Source organism: Gymnoscopelus microlampas (genome assembly GCF_963454915.1).
Source record: "Gymnoscopelus microlampas genome assembly, chromosome: 20".
NCBI lineage: Eukaryota > Metazoa > Chordata > Actinopteri > Myctophiformes > Myctophidae > Gymnoscopelus > Gymnoscopelus microlampas.
In genome coordinates, this window is record NC_139957.1 from 35,295,481 (window position 1) to 35,311,318 (window position 15,838).

General features: G+C 40.9%; 1 protein-coding gene across 5 annotated transcripts in view; it reads right to left on the reverse strand.

The window, feature by feature from the left end:
- Nucleotides 1-7,713: 7,713 nt before the first annotated feature.
- Nucleotides 7,714-15,838, reverse strand: part of ccdc9b (coiled-coil domain containing 9B) — a 39,345-nt gene continuing 31,220 nt past the window's right edge. For 3 of the 5 annotated variants that reach the window (XM_084045543.1, XM_084045541.1, XM_084045544.1), the window contains 4 exons: nucleotides 14,955-14,988; nucleotides 14,188-14,827; nucleotides 13,262-13,344; nucleotides 7,714-12,408 (listed from right to left, as the gene is read on the reverse strand). In XM_084045543.1, the coding sequence (XP_083901669.1) occupies nucleotides 12,382-12,408; nucleotides 13,262-13,344; nucleotides 14,188-14,827; nucleotides 14,955-14,988 (784 nt within the window). In that variant the 3' untranslated portion in view covers nucleotides 7,714-12,381. The remainder of the gene's footprint in view (nucleotides 12,409-13,261; nucleotides 13,345-14,187; nucleotides 14,828-14,954; nucleotides 14,989-15,838) is intronic. The other 2 variants (XR_014599882.1, XM_084045542.1) reach the window with 2 other exon arrangements.

Here is a 15,838-nt window from a genome sequence, read left to right on the forward strand (position 1 = left end):
AACATCCTTATAAAATGATCAATTTGCTGTGGTTTTATAATAATAGTTTACATAATTCTAGCCCTATTTAATAGATACTAGACATCTGTTTTCAAAATGCCAGGTGGTCTTTTACCACTTTCAACCTGGTGTCCCTAGTTGTATGTCATTATAGGTGAAAATTGTCAAAAAAAAAAAAAAAAAGGGAAACAATAGGGAAAAAACATAGGCTTACACATAGGCTATTTTTGCCATTCACCATATGACGAAGCATATGGCTTAAGTGTTTTTTAATGAAATGTAATATACTGTATAGATATGGATCTAAAGATTGCTGTTGGCATCATTCATCTCAACTGTCACTTATGGATTTAATTGATTTGAAGAGGCCATTAATAATAGCTCTGCCAGCCCAAAGGACAGCCGCTTTACGACCAATCTGATGTCTTTGGCCCTCTAATCAGATCAATGTGTTTTACAGGCTCAAACCTCTGTGAACTGTAACTGTACAGTACAGACAAATCCTCTGTGTTGACTTGACCACTTGCACCCAAGCAAGCATCCCTATTCTGGGCCTAAAAGTGAGCTTGTATTTTCACCGAAGATATATAGGAAATGGAGAACTTTGTTAATCCCGCGGGGGAAATTCAACTTCAGCTTCATTCAGCTGATGGCTGCTCAGATGGCCATGGGTGGGGGGGGGGGGGGGGGGTGTTGTTGTTAGAGGTTAAGTGTCTTGTTCAGGGACACACGCAAACCGGGGTCGGGAGGCGAACCGGTGACCTTCATGCTTGCAGACGGCCTCTCTACCTTAAGCTTCGGCCACCATTTAGTGTAGAGTGAAAACAGGAGGGGCCAATAGTATAGAGCCCTTGGGAATCCGGTTAACTAAGTATAGGGCTTAAGTGGTTGGCTCTTGAATAGCCTACCGTAAGGGTCTATGTTTATTGTTTACACTCTCTGAGTTAAATGAACACTCAGGATCAGAATCACTTTGCGGTCACATGATGTGTTGAACTATGAGGTGGAAACCAGTGGTTCTTCTCAACATTTCTGGATCAGGGCCCACTTGAAAATCTCAAAATGTTATGATCAATCAATTGATTGTGTTCCGGCTTGGATCCTTGGAACATTAAGTTCCTACTTAGCAGTATCACAATGAAAACTCACTTTTCAAGGTTTAAAAATATGTATACTGTACTTTTTTTAAAACATTATTTCTCTAATACTAATAGTTATATTAGCATTAAAATCGTAGTGTTAAGCCAATTATTTGGAGGGCTCACTTGCAATACCCTCACGGCCCACCAGTATAGGCCTCGGCCCACAGGTTGAGAACCACTTGGTGTAAACAACAAGAGCAGCCTGGCCGTGTGCTTTATAGAGCAGTGTGTGAGGGAGGCGTATTGATCTGAGAGAGCAGCCTCATGGTTACAGCAGCACACCGAGAGGAGAGAACACATTGATTACACAATGCCACTCGCGGCTATTTTGAGCTGACTCGCTCTGAGGACGCCTGTTTGGACTGTGTGTGTGTGGTTGGAGGATTTGTTCTTATGCTGCTATACTGAAAAGCCCCACGCAGTATCACACGCTGGAATTCACACAAACACAGTGGTTCTTCAGCGGTTCTTTGGGGTGGTTGAGGTGCTATACTGTGCTAGCTCTGCCATTTCTGCATGGTTCTTTAGGGTTCTATCCTGGTTGTTCAGCTTAGTTTTTAGGCACGTCTAATGGTTCTATATAGCACCATTTGACAAAGGTACCACCTTTAACCACTTAAACCCCAGCATCCGTATTGTGGGGAAAGCTTTCGCAGAAAATAGCAGATCAACAAGCTCACAACGCGTTGCAAGCTTGTTGATTGGCTATTTTCAGCGAAAGCTTTCCCCACAATAACAGAAAACAGAGAAAACACTAGTACAGAGCCCTGAAGGACTCCAGTCAACCATATCGGGTTTACGTGGTTAAGATCGGTCCCATAAAGCTCCAAAAGAGGTTCCCCAATTATGAGCCAAAAAACATGTACTGCTATGTATGTAGCACCATCTTGTTTAGAGTGATATATCAAAAAATGAAATCCAGCGAGGGAATAACACTCCAGTGGAGTAACAGACATCATTCCAATAAGCCCTTATTGCCTGCAGGAGAAATGACACATCTGTCGATGCAGGAGTGTAGTATGTTATCAGAAGTGACAGTTATAGCCAGAGGCCATGTCTGACCCCCATGACTTTTGAACCTAGTCACCCCGGCTGATGAGCGCGGATATGACAGATATCTGATCTGAAAGGAAAGATGTACAATCAAATGAGCTAAATAAGACTCATTTATTTAGTAGCTTAACCCACTTAAACTCACTTACGGAAATAGCCGATGTACAAGCTAACAACGCTTCGCAGTCGCAGTCTTTGGACATTTTGGAATATTTTGTAATTATATAGTCTTCTATAGTGACATGGACAAAATAGGGATGCCAGGTTGGTTAACACAGACACTGGCACAAGATTATAATAATAATAATAATTATTACTAGACCATACCCGGTCGACGCATCCGTGGGGGGATATGCGCACATGATCTGGCAACCCGGGAGGAAGTTCGTCCCATAGCTGGGCAGCCCCAGCTATGGGACGACATTCTTTGACACAAAAGCGCTAATAAGAAGCTGAGATTTGATGAAATTGAAAAACGGGCTTCACAGTTAAGTTCAGATGGTAATGGTCAATGGCTGTGTGCAAAATCAGAGCAATTGGTCCAGCCACTGAGGAGAACCGGGTAGCTTCACCTACTCCCACTACAAACGGACAGAGGATACTAGAATTATAGTATGATTTATGCTGTATAAATATTATACTTGTCACAGCTGTATTGGATAGCTCTACAACAATTTGTTAAGAAGACGTTTAGTCCAGACTCAGGCAATAAAACCTTTTCTGAATAAGATCCAATATCTTTAGATTAATACTAGTGATAATGAATTTATACATAACAAATAACTTAAAAACGAGAACAATCACATGCAGAACGGTTAAGAAAAACACTTATAGCGGTAGGTTTTTAAGTGACTTAAACAAAGGCACGGATGGTGCGATGGTGAGTGGAAGAGTACTAGGAGATAATAGGATGCCAAAAGGAAGAAAGAAGTAAATACAAATATTTATGATGCGAAATCATTCAGTACTGCTAAACTCAGGAGAACACTCATCTGAGAAGTGTTACCCAGCACAATATAGAAACTATGACATGGAGTGACATATTACACTATTGTGTTGTGCAGAAATTGTATTTCTAGAGAGACACATTTCCAACAAAGGAATTTCAATATGCCATTGTTTAAACGAGACACCTTTACTAAAGCTACATTAACATGCAGCCTTGCTAAGAAGGGGAACAATATTATGAAAAGCTGCTTACAGTAACCTTTTCAATTATAATATGCATACAGACCATATGCATCAGTAGGCATTGTTTAGCTTACAGGAGGCTTAACAGTCGTCCAATTCTATGTGAGTTTCCATTATGAGCATTACTGGATAGAGCTGTCACGATCATGTAATATTACTGGACGATTAATTGTCACGCAAATAATTGCGATTTAATTGTGTTTTTGGCATTGAACATTGGAATGTATACATTCATGTTACATTTCTATTTGGCTTTTAGGGTTCGTAAACAAAAATTGCACGGGGCAGGTATGACATAGACATTACTGACCTATTTTTATAACTTCACACTTCACGTAAATTGTTAAGCCGGTCTACACACTCACAACGCATCGATGAGACAGGTTATGAGCTTGTAGATCTGCTATTTCCACAAACCAATTTTTTAAATGTATGAAAATCTTTCAACATAGAAACAATTATGACTCTTATGACACACTGAGGAAAAGAAAGGAAGCAGAGCTGGAGGTAGCAGAGACTAAAATGTTCTCTCTGGTAGTATGGATAGGATAGGATCAGAGAGATGGTTTGGACGTGTATAGAGGAGGGATAGTGAGTATATCGGTAGAAGGATGCTGAGGTTGGAACTGCCCGGCAGGAGGCCTATAGTAGAGCAAGACCAAAGAGGAGACTTATGGATGTAGTGAAAGACGACATGAAGTTAGTTGGTGTGAGAGAAGAGACGGCAGAGGACAGGGTGAAATGGAGGCAGATGATTTGCTGTGGCGACCCCCTTGAAGGGAACAGCTGAAAGGAAAAGAAGAAGATGATGACGATTATGTAAAAAGAATTGTGATTATCTCAAATGATTGCGATCAGGCGATTGTGTAATAATTGCGACAGGCCTTTTACTGGACCAGAACAGCTTGTGAGCATTAATCATTGCAACACAACATTGCATGGGACACAGGTGCTGATGACATAATACTGTCTGCCTTACAGTCATGGATCTGAATGTGTTTTCTACAGTGATGGAAGAAGTACTCACATGTTTTAGTAAAGTAAAAGCATCAATACCCTATTGTAGAAATAGCCTGTTACAAGTACAAGTCCGGTATTCATCCGGTATTCATCACAAAAATATTCATTATGCAGAAGGTCCCATTTCACAAGTTTTAAAATGTATAAAAATCCTTTGAAAATAATTTGCCAAAGTATATATATACTGTATATAGGTCTGAAGTGGTTTTGTAATAATAATCAAAATATACAAAGTAACTAAAGTTTACAAATACTTGTAGTGGAGTATAAGTACAATAATTGATTTCCATTGACAACACACAATGTGTCACACATGAGCTTGTGGATCTGCTATTTTTGACAATTTTGGAAAATAATTGCCTATAATGACATGCCCAAAATAGGTATGCCAGGGTGACAGTGATTAAGGGTCTTTGCTGCCTCAGGATATGTGCAATTACAGAAACACGTATTACTGGTCTTAATGCTTTGTAACATTTCCCCCCCAAAGGTATATAATGTAAATATATATGTATAAGTAAAGTTGATTTATTCCACATACGGTCACCGTGTGCCCCTGTTAGCTATTGGCTTGATAAGTTATGCCGAACAGAAGCAGGCTACACAGTTTCATACATTTATGAATATAAGTCATGGCACAAATAATGTCCTTTTACTGGCAGAGTGTCTGATAGGCTTCTTTGAAGCTGCTTAACAGAAGGGACCGCCTTCAGATCTATAGCAGCTGTGAAGGCGTGGCTGTTATATCCTGACTCGTACAGGGCTCAGTGGAGTGGTATAACCAGGCTCACAAACGACCTGTCTGTCTGGCCAATACTTGATACCACTTGACCACTTAAACCCTATACTAAGTTGACTGGATTCCCAAGGGCTCTAAAGGGTTTTACACTATATATTCGCAGAGAAAATATATAATAATATTTTTGTTGAATGTCCACCCCCCAGAATACGCATGCTAGGGTTCAAGTGGTTCAACCTGGTGTCAGTTCCTAAAGTGGGCATATCATTGTATGCAAAATGTGTCAGAAATTTGAATTGTCCAAAAATGTGTAAATCAAATAATATCACAAATAGGCTAACCCATACATTACTGTATGTAATGAAACTCATTAGAAGCTGCTCAGACCATCCCTGTCTTAGAGAATTAAGGCATCATATTGTGAGATGTATCCTGTTAAATATGACATCACCATGGCACGTCGGATTCTAACTTTCAGAAACGTTTTCTCATGTTTTCAAACCGCACCACAATAAAACTGCAAGTCAATCGTCTTTGTGGCGTGCTTCAATGACACATTTTGGTCCAACATATAGCTGGAGTGGAGCTGTGAATGTGTGTTTTAAGATGGAGACAGCTACTGTACTCCTAAACTCTAAGCTACTGTATTTGTGTGAAACCAGCACTGAAGGCCGAAGAACATTTTATGCAAAAGGAAGAAAAAAACACTTCTCCTCATTGCCTATGCTGACAGACTTGATTTCAGGTGCATCGCCTCAACAGTTGAGTTCCTGTTCTATTCTCCTCTGGAAGAGCAGCTTTTTTATACTGGGACACTTTACACTCCACTGCAGACCGTGTAGGTGACATAATCCCACACTGCACTTCATTCCTCTATCAGAACCTACACAATGTTTTTCCATATGTGTACACCCACAGAGTCCCATAGCAAAAAAACAGGAAAAGAGAGCAAACACTTACTGTATGCCACATCACGATATTATATCTAAAATCTCAGATGATATCTAGCCTCATATCACAATATCGATATAATATCGAATGTTGAACAAAAACACTTAAAACCTATATACTTTAGGTAGTTGATCCCCCAGGGCTCAGGAATAACTTTGCTGAAAATAGCAGATCTACAAGCTCTTGCAATGCGCTGTGAGCTTAGACCTATCTATTTGCAAAATGTTCACACCAGAATAGGGATGCTAGTGTTCATGTGGTTAAAATTTACAGGAATCCTACTCTTTTGACCTAGTATTACGAAGAAGAAAGAATAACGACCATCATGTTTTGCATGTAACACCAGGAAAATGATGCCATTACATCACAGCAGGAAGCAATGAGAAACAAAGCTATTGTGCATAGGTCAAAAGCCCTGAAGTGCTCCGGTGTTAACGACAGAAGGGCGCCCTGGAGAGCTCCTGTGGAAAAGATAATTAAAAGAGTAACACCCAGGGGACGTCCCGCCCTGCCTGTAGGGTCGCCACGTAGCGGTTTCCAATGTGACAGTGGCCTGCAGAGAGCTCATTTGAAATTAATCAGACATGGACTGCCAACACGGAGGCATAATTTGCAGGGACAACAACCCAGTTTTCACAGGGTCTCTCATCCGCTCGTAGCTGTGTTCAACCTCGGTCACAGTCATACACAGATGTGGAGGATATGATACTGCTCCCTATGGTCTTGTGTTCTACATGTCTGGCATGTCTCCCTCTCGGCTTATTTACCGCATACGTCACCGTGAAGACCACGTCACTCGCCAAAAATAACTGATTTTCAGGGACATGGCCATGTGATGACGCCTAAGTGACGCTTTTTTTTGTCGTGCCACCTCTCCGGTGATTCACACATGTCCATGGTCTCGCCTGTTACATGCACACGCGCACAAAGCTGTGCATAACACATTCACATTTATTAAGGCAGGACATACACACACACACACACACACACACACACACACACACAGCACTTTTAACATACCAAATTGTGTTATTATACATTTAAACACATCACTCATATAGAGGTACCCAACACTTTATATTTATAGTTGCACACACACATTATTTATTTAGAGGTAGGACCCATGCATACTGCACCTAATAACGGCACCTGAATCTGCTACTGTTATTGTATCATATTTTAGTTATTTTTATTGACTTTTGTTACTTTCAATGTCGGGGAGTTGAAACAAAATAATTTCACTCATATATGTATAACTGTAGATATGGGAGGTAACAATACAATCATCTTCAGCTACAGGTGCTGGTGCATCAGTCAGAGCTGTGTCAGAAAGGGGAATGGATGGAAGGACAGGAGTCAGATTTACGGTATGCTTTGATATACAGTACGACGGTATCTACAAGCTGATCTACAGGCTCAAAAATGCATCGTCGACGGAAGGCATTGTGAGCTTGTAGATTTGCTACTTTACAACAGAGTGCAAGTCAAGAATGACAGTACAAAACAACGCTGTGTCATGACACAAACTGTAGCCAAACCACAAGAGTGAGGAGATTGCTTCTGAAATGTGAGAAAGCTTTATTGATGTTCTGTATGCCTTCTTCCAATCGTTTTACAATTGATTATGTCGCACACAGATACAAACTAACACCATTTCTGAGCAGCAAAAAAACAAAAGCTGAGAACACAGCTGTATAGGAACGAACGAACGCACGCACGCACGCACGCACGCACGCACGCACACACACGTATTGCTTTATCCTACATCACACACGAGAACATACAGACAGTGGTGCACATTCAGGGGTGCAATACAATAAAATTCACCTGTCAGAATTCGAAGTGCCATTTAGCTGGGTAATACTCCAAGTTTAAACCACCCTTGAACGAGCAAATTAATTACTGAAATATATAGACCATAAAACATGACACAGTGTCTCGATATAAACAGGCACTCAATATTACAGCTACATGATGGAAGCTCAACACATTCTACATTCCAGGTTTCCTTTTCACAGACTCGGAAGGGATCTAAATTGGGGGTCTTCAACGTGTTTCATGCCAAGGATCCCCTAGCTGATAGAGAGATGAAGCAGGGACCCCCACTACATACATTGTGTTTAATAGATTTAATTGATGGCTTCATAGACTTGTTTGACAGAACTGTCATCAGAGTATGTTGGATTCATGTTAAAGGGATAGTTCAGCCCCAAAATGACTTTTTTCCTATCGATTAGTCACCCCATGGAGACTTGAATTCATGGATATTTTTTTGTTTTTGTCGCATTCCTAAGCCAATAACTTGATGACCGGCAGAGGTTCCAGTAGGAGACACAAAGAGTCTCCTTTGTGTCTCCTTCCGGAACCGCTGCCTACCGGTCCACTGGTCATCAAATTATTGTATAATACATCCATGAATTCAAGTCTCCATGGGGTGACTAATGGATAGAACTATCCCTAAACTATCCTTTTAATGTGTATTTTCAGACATTTAACCAAACCGTCAGTAAACTTGACCTTTCACTCTGTACTTGTTCTGCTCTTTTTCCCCTCTACACCACACCTGAAATTAGCCAATCTACAAGCTCACACTGTAGATCTGCTATTTTTGGCTAAAGTTCTTCTCAGAATAGGGATGCTAGGGTTCAAGTGGTTAAAAACTATATCCTATCACACAAACATTTGGTGGCCCCCTTATAGTAATGATGATTTCATAGTACAGCTTGTTAGCAGTGAGTGTCACCCAATACTACAACTCCCTACATAATATTCAAAGAAACACAGGTTTTCTATAACGATCCCTCCACACCCCATCAATACATTTAGGCCAGTGTTTAAAGGGCCATTAAACCCTAGGCTTGTAGTTTGTTTTCCTAAAAAAGTTAAAAACTACAGAAGGGTAAAAACCTTGCATTCTGACCTTATAGTACAAAACATGATGTAAGCAATGCAGCTTAACCACAAAAAAACACCCTGGCGTCCAAATTAAGTGGTTATTAACGGGTGCATTTGATCGATTCATTGATTGATTGATTGAATACTTTATTGGTCAGAAATGTAAACAGCACGTGGTACAGTAAGACGTTAAAGGTGTGCCAGTGTGCAAACGCTAACAGTAGACAACAGTATTGTCAATGCTTGCACATTGGCCCTAACCTGGCTCTGCCAGATGGAAGAAGCTTGCGTCACATTTGTTTCACAGGCTACTTCCATCTGGGACCTCGGTAGCACAATCGATGAAGGGGCGGTCCCTTTTTTTTTCAAGCTACTTGGCAGGTGATTGGATGATCCCGCCCCTAGCAGCCGCTGATTGGTTCGCACACGCAGCGGTGCGGGCAGCTCTACTATCTGAGCGAGTCCAGATGGAGGCTGTATTGTGAAGTCAATACCGCCCCCATCGGGCGGAGTTAGGTTACATTGGCCCACCTAAATCTCACACTCCCATCATTATAATTGTTTTAAGATATTTCTTTTGCTTTTTTCGCCTTTTATTGATAGATACAGTAGACTGACAGGAAGTGGGGAGAGAGAGATGGGGAGTGACACGCAGCAAAGTCGGAACCGGGATTCAAATCCGCGACACGCCCTAGCTGCGTGGACCACTATACCAGCCGTCCGGGCCCGATTATTAATTAAAAAAAGAGTGTACTATAAGGTCAGCCTGCCCTGTTTTGACCAAGACCAAGCCCCCTGGACTGGGACCATATATGTTCTACAGTATATGGTCTCAAACCCTATAGTGTGCATGCTCCATTGAGATATGTCCATAGTTCAATGGTTTTGACCCTTCTGTAGTTTTTTAACGTATCGTCTGTCGGGTGGAAACCTCATTATGTCCAAAACTGTTACTTTTCAGGATTCAAATTCAAAAACAGCTAAAGTAGCAGATCTACAAGCTCAAAACACAGCGCTTTGCGCTGCGTTTCGAGCTTGTGGATCTGCTACTTTTGATGATTTTGTGTGACGCTGTAGTAAGATCAAGTAAGGCGTTAATATACGAAAAAACACAAACAGTTAGAATTATGGACAGAAGAGGTTTCTGCGACTAAATACAATTGCACACGAAAACAAACTACAAAATAAAACACTAAATGATCCTTCTTGACAGCTGGAATGGCCTGTTACACGTTGCTGACATATTTTGACGCTGAGGGCCTTGCCGTCCAGAACACATCCACAACTCTCAACCGTATGAAATAATGTTTTTCACAACAACAACAAAAGACAAGTTATAAGGCTATATCTATACAAGTCAACTCTCCCATACCAAAATAAGATACAACATATTTTGAACTGCTAATAAATAAATAACATCCTTACATTTTACAGATAAAGAGATATCTAATGCACATGGGCTCTATTTCAAAACAGTTTTAGGCTGGCCAAGTCAAACTAGAAAATATTCAGTTGCCCAAATAAAGGCAAATCAATAAATAAAGTCAACAGTGATGCTGCTTTGTGCAAAGATTTTTTTTGTACAGTTACTGTACATGAACACTATGTTATATTAAAGACAGGAACCTAAAAATACAAGGCACAATGATAACACATAACCTAATTAGGAAACCTTGAAGAAACATTAGTTCTAATATCCAGCATACAGTATTGTCAGTGGGAGTTAGAGCTGAATCCCACTGTTTGGACTCTGGCCTGTGAACAGACTGCAAGGACGCAATTCAAAGCAAAAATCACACTTTGGTAGAGGTTTGGGTTGTGTGGTTACCTTGCCATGATGTAACTCCAAATATTGGAGAGAGATCTTCAGTAATTGCTCACTTGAGTAGAAATTACTATTCTAAAATAGCTTCCCCATTTAATAGGTGTTTTTTTTTAATGCAATGTATTAGGTTCAGGCTACAGTACTCAGGATCATATACCAAGATGCTCAGACAGAACCTCATTCTTGTGACATTTAACAGTCTTGTTAATGTGCTAAAAGAGTGACTTTGATACCTAATCATCATATTTTCCAATATCAATACCTAATCAACGGGGCAACTATTTAAGATATCTTGCCAATAGTTGGATTTACATCATGGCAAGGTAACTACACAACCCAAATCTCTACCAACATTTTGCATTAAATGGCTTATGTTTGCGAGCCAAAGTGGGGCCATGTGTCTGACTTAGGAGAACATTTTATGACATCTTTATACTTCTACATTAATGACAATAAGTTGTGCAAATGCAGCATCAGAAACCCACAATGTGAAGAATGTTAGCATACAAATATAGAGCTGATGATTATAAATAGGCTGTAATTAGAAATAACATTAATGCACATAATGAATACATTTCTAATTTCACTGTATTACTTAAAAATAAAGGAAATAGTGGTTGAGATTAATCAATATACCATTGCTGTAGCTAACATGGCCATAGTAAAAGTCCAAACATCTGGGATTCAGCCTTAATTTCAATTTTTTAAAAGGTACTTTTGTTATGCAAGTAAATTAAAGAGCAGGTAATTATGTGAAAAACATTTTGTCCACATCCCACTGACTAGCATTACTAAGATTGTAATGAGAGACAATTGGTAGCCTCCCAAAAGCAACACTGGTATTAAAACACTTCAGATTTCTCATTAGAATCACAGTCAGTGACCATTCAGGATGATTTCTCCCAAGAGTGTCCTTTAATAATGCACTTGAATTGATTGCTGCACTATGAAACAAAGGCCATTTGCTGAATGATGCTGGAAGCAGTTGATAGGATTATATAATTAATCCCTGTTCTACTTACAACACCTATCTTTATTCAAAACACCACTAAGGCGAGATCAGGCACAAGATTAGTTTATCTTACTATCGGTGGAGTTTCTTGTCATGGGCTGCATGTGGAAGGTTGATTGGCTAGCCTCCTGAACTGATCATTTGAAACTTGTGTACAACAAGTACAATGAAAACTTCCTTTGAATGTAAACAGAGACAGACATCCAATGAGCTTGCAGTTAAACAGCATATCAATGAACTGAATAATGCATTAATACTCATACTGTCAACACTCATAAAGTGCTTTCAAAATATTTGAGCAAGGACAATGTTAAAAGAAAAACACTTCTCACTCCGATCTTGAGTTTGAGATCAAAACTCAAAACTCGTAGCATTCTGATGTTACTTACATGTTGATAACTGTGTTCCAAAAACTGTGATACAGCACACCACAATTAAATCACAGCTTCATGTACAGAAGTAGTATCCAAGTACAGAAGGGCAACATTCTATTGCAGTGTGTTTTGGTTTCAGTTTATCTTACATCCAAGACGCTCATCTGGCGCCTGGTCCTTCAGACAATCTTCCCGTTCTCTCTAGCCTGCAAAAACAGAAGATTGTGCGAGACAATGACTTATTTTTTTACAATACACATACTGTATGCATGCAGTCATTCTCTATGGAATCCCTGAAAGCCAGGCAACTGCTCAGATGAACAGGCATTCTCTCTTAATCTTTTTTACTTCAGTGCTACAAACTGGCCTGGGAGGCACTAGAATATACAAATTCCCAAAGTCTAAAACAGTGGTTCTGGCAAGATGCCTTTTTTGAGCTCTGAATCACTAGCATATTTCAAACAACCCTCAAGGACCACCCACAACTACATTTCAGTCAGACAACTCTTGGATTGAATACATATATTTATTGAGCATGAATATTTATAAGCATATTTGGCATCACAGCTGTCTCATTTCATTCATTCCCTGTAAGCATGAATTATAATAAATGATTTGCCAACTAGATTTTACAGGGAATGGAATGAAATAGACCCCCATATGGGAATCATATAAACAGAGCCCACAGGTGGATGCTGGGGTGGTGGTGGGAGCACAAAAACACTTCATAGAGCAGAGCACAAAGCAGCAGCAGCACGGCAGAGCAGCAAGATGGCAGAGCAGCAGCAAGAAGAATGAACTGTGAGCATGGAGGTTTAAAATAGCCCGCCCCCATCAGATGGAGTGAGCATTTGACTGATCAGCTGATCAGGGATTGGCGCTCCTTTGCGTTGTCTGCCTGAACTAGTTCCGCAGGTTTTGCATCATATACAGTATACATACCATACATATGCATCATACAACATACAGACAGACAGACAGACAGACAGACAGACTGTACAATACATACATTTGCTGTGGACCACTAGTGATTTGCCTGACCCTGGTTGTTGTACTGACCTTGTCATTGCTTGTGGTGTGCGTTGGACATGTTTCTCCAGACTCCAGGCTCAGAACAGATAGACCAGAGTCTATTAGCTCCTCTGTGAAGGAAAGCCAACATTAGTTCATTGAAGATATCATCCAGGAGTTTGAGGGTCACAGGGATCAGGACTGTAATAATTTCTCAAATATGAATTCTGTTAACTTTTTGGGGATTTGGGATTTGAAGTATTGTTTCCCATTTGTAAAGTAAAAAAGTTTGTGTATTCAACTGCAATAATAAAAATCAGCTTCTCTATTGCCGCTCCTGTGTGTGTTTAATGACATGTGCACGCTGATCCGGTACACATGCAAAGGACAGCACAGAAGCACACATGATTTCTGCTAAGGAAAGAGACAAATACTAGGGTTTCCCCAAATTCTGCACACTTCTAGAATTAACCACTTAAAGCACTATGTAACTTTCCTTTTCCACAGTGGATTTGAACCTGGTTTCCTGCGCAAGTGCTGACAAGTACCATTATGCTAACAGAGCCAGACTGCTTGCTTGGGGGACAAATTGAATCTTGACCATCAGGTCAAAATTTGTGTCAGATCCTGTGTCTAGGTGAGACATGACCTTGGACACGATCTAAATGTTTCAATAGAAGAAGTTATATTGTATTAACATACTCTACAATACAGAAAATGTATGGTAGAGTTTTATTTCATACAACTAGCCGATCTACAAGCTCACAATGGATCATGATGCATTGATTTGGGGGCTTGTAGATCAGCTAATTTCCTTATTTTTTTCCAAATCAACTGACATGCCTAAAAAAGGGATGCCAGGTTGAAAGTGGTTAATATACTGTATCATATCCTTCTTTTGTGTCCTGATTCTGTGATTCAGTCGATGTTTTCAGCATGGCAGAAATGATAGGGCCCTAACTATAAAAGCACACCTGCGTTTCGGTTGCTGATGGTGCTCTTGGCGTGTTCTACAGGCTGGACAGGGTTCTCCTGTAGGGAAGCACAGGAGCTCCCCACTCCCTCAGGAGGGAGGGGCGAGGCGAGCGGACTGTCCTTTACAGTGGATTCGGCTTCTGAAACGAGGTCGCCAGACACATGCTGCTGGCAAGCAGAAGATTGTTCTCCTTGGTCGTGTGCACTACCATCATCCCCCTGGACAATTTCAAGGGGCCGCCTCGGACGCGGCATCTCAGTTTTGATTTTGCTGGGAGAGGAAACCTTTAATGAGCGGGGCGCTCTGGTTTCGGAGCAGGCCGCGTTCGTCGTAGTGTCGTTGTTCATCGTGCGGGACCCCTGGATGAGTTCCTCTGAGAAGCGCACTTTCTTCTCCGCAGCTCGAGGGGACGAGCTCTCAGTCTTACCCTGCATGACGCCGTCCTCTTCGCCGGTAGCAGTTGGCACAGGACACGCGGGTCCACCGCTTAATTCTGTCCCTTCTGAGACCGAACTGCACAGTTCTTCTGGGGTGGGCGACATCTTCACTTTTGGATCGCCGTCTCTGTGATCGCCTGCCTCTGGATTGGTCAGGGCATCAAGTTCCTCTAAGAAGTCTTCTAATGAGCTCTCGGGATTCTATTGGAGGAAGAAATGGAAATCAAGCTGCATTTCGGATAGTAGGATAATAATGGGATTATGTCATTACACCTGTGTATGATAAGGTTTTACACTTATACTGTACAACGCAGTTTGGATGTCCCACCTGTACATGCTCTCCTTCCTCATTTGCATCCCACCTGAGAAATGAGAGGTGTGGATGAAGTATTAAATAACCAACAAAGAGTTATAACTGCTAGAATGTTAGATACTGTAGTTAGCCACATGGTACTTAGCCACTTAAGCACTATTTTATATTTCGTTATACAGTACAGTATTGCGCTGTGAAAAGAGCATATCTACAAGCTCACAACGCGTCGCATCGTAACGTGTTTCAAATTTCATTCTGGTAATCACAACCGAGCTACCGGAGGTGTCGCCCAAAAGGCTACTTAAATGGATGTTACACAGTAAGAATTTGTTTTGTTTTGTTGTTGTTTGAAGATTTTCATTTACAGTATAATGACACACCCAAAATAGGGAAGCCAGGATGAAAATGGTTAGAAATCTATCACATCTACATTGTACACAAGAAGATCCCAACACATGAACATTGCACAGTGAAGAAAGAGAAAGGTCAAATGGAGTAAACAACACGCAAGCAATGGAGACAGATGATCGTACGGAACTCATCTCACACACCTGAGTGTATGGTCACAGTTGATATTGTCTGTGGTGCCTGAGGGCATATCTCTCTCTCTCTCTGCCCCTTCTCTTTCTCTCTCTCGCTCTACACGCTCTGATCTTTTCCCATTAGTGACAGCAGCAGAGGCTAATAGCGAAGCCCTCTCTGGATGGTGCTGAATGCACTGAATGGCCCTTCTCACCTGCTTGCATTGCTAGCCCGAGCTGAGAAATGGAAGGCCGTCTGGCCCTTTGACTCCACCGAATTGAAAGGCATTAACTCTTCCCCTCCCGGCTGTAATGTGTGTGGCTCTTATATAATAAACAATCAAAAGATTTACTTTATACTTTGAGTGTCTATTCAAA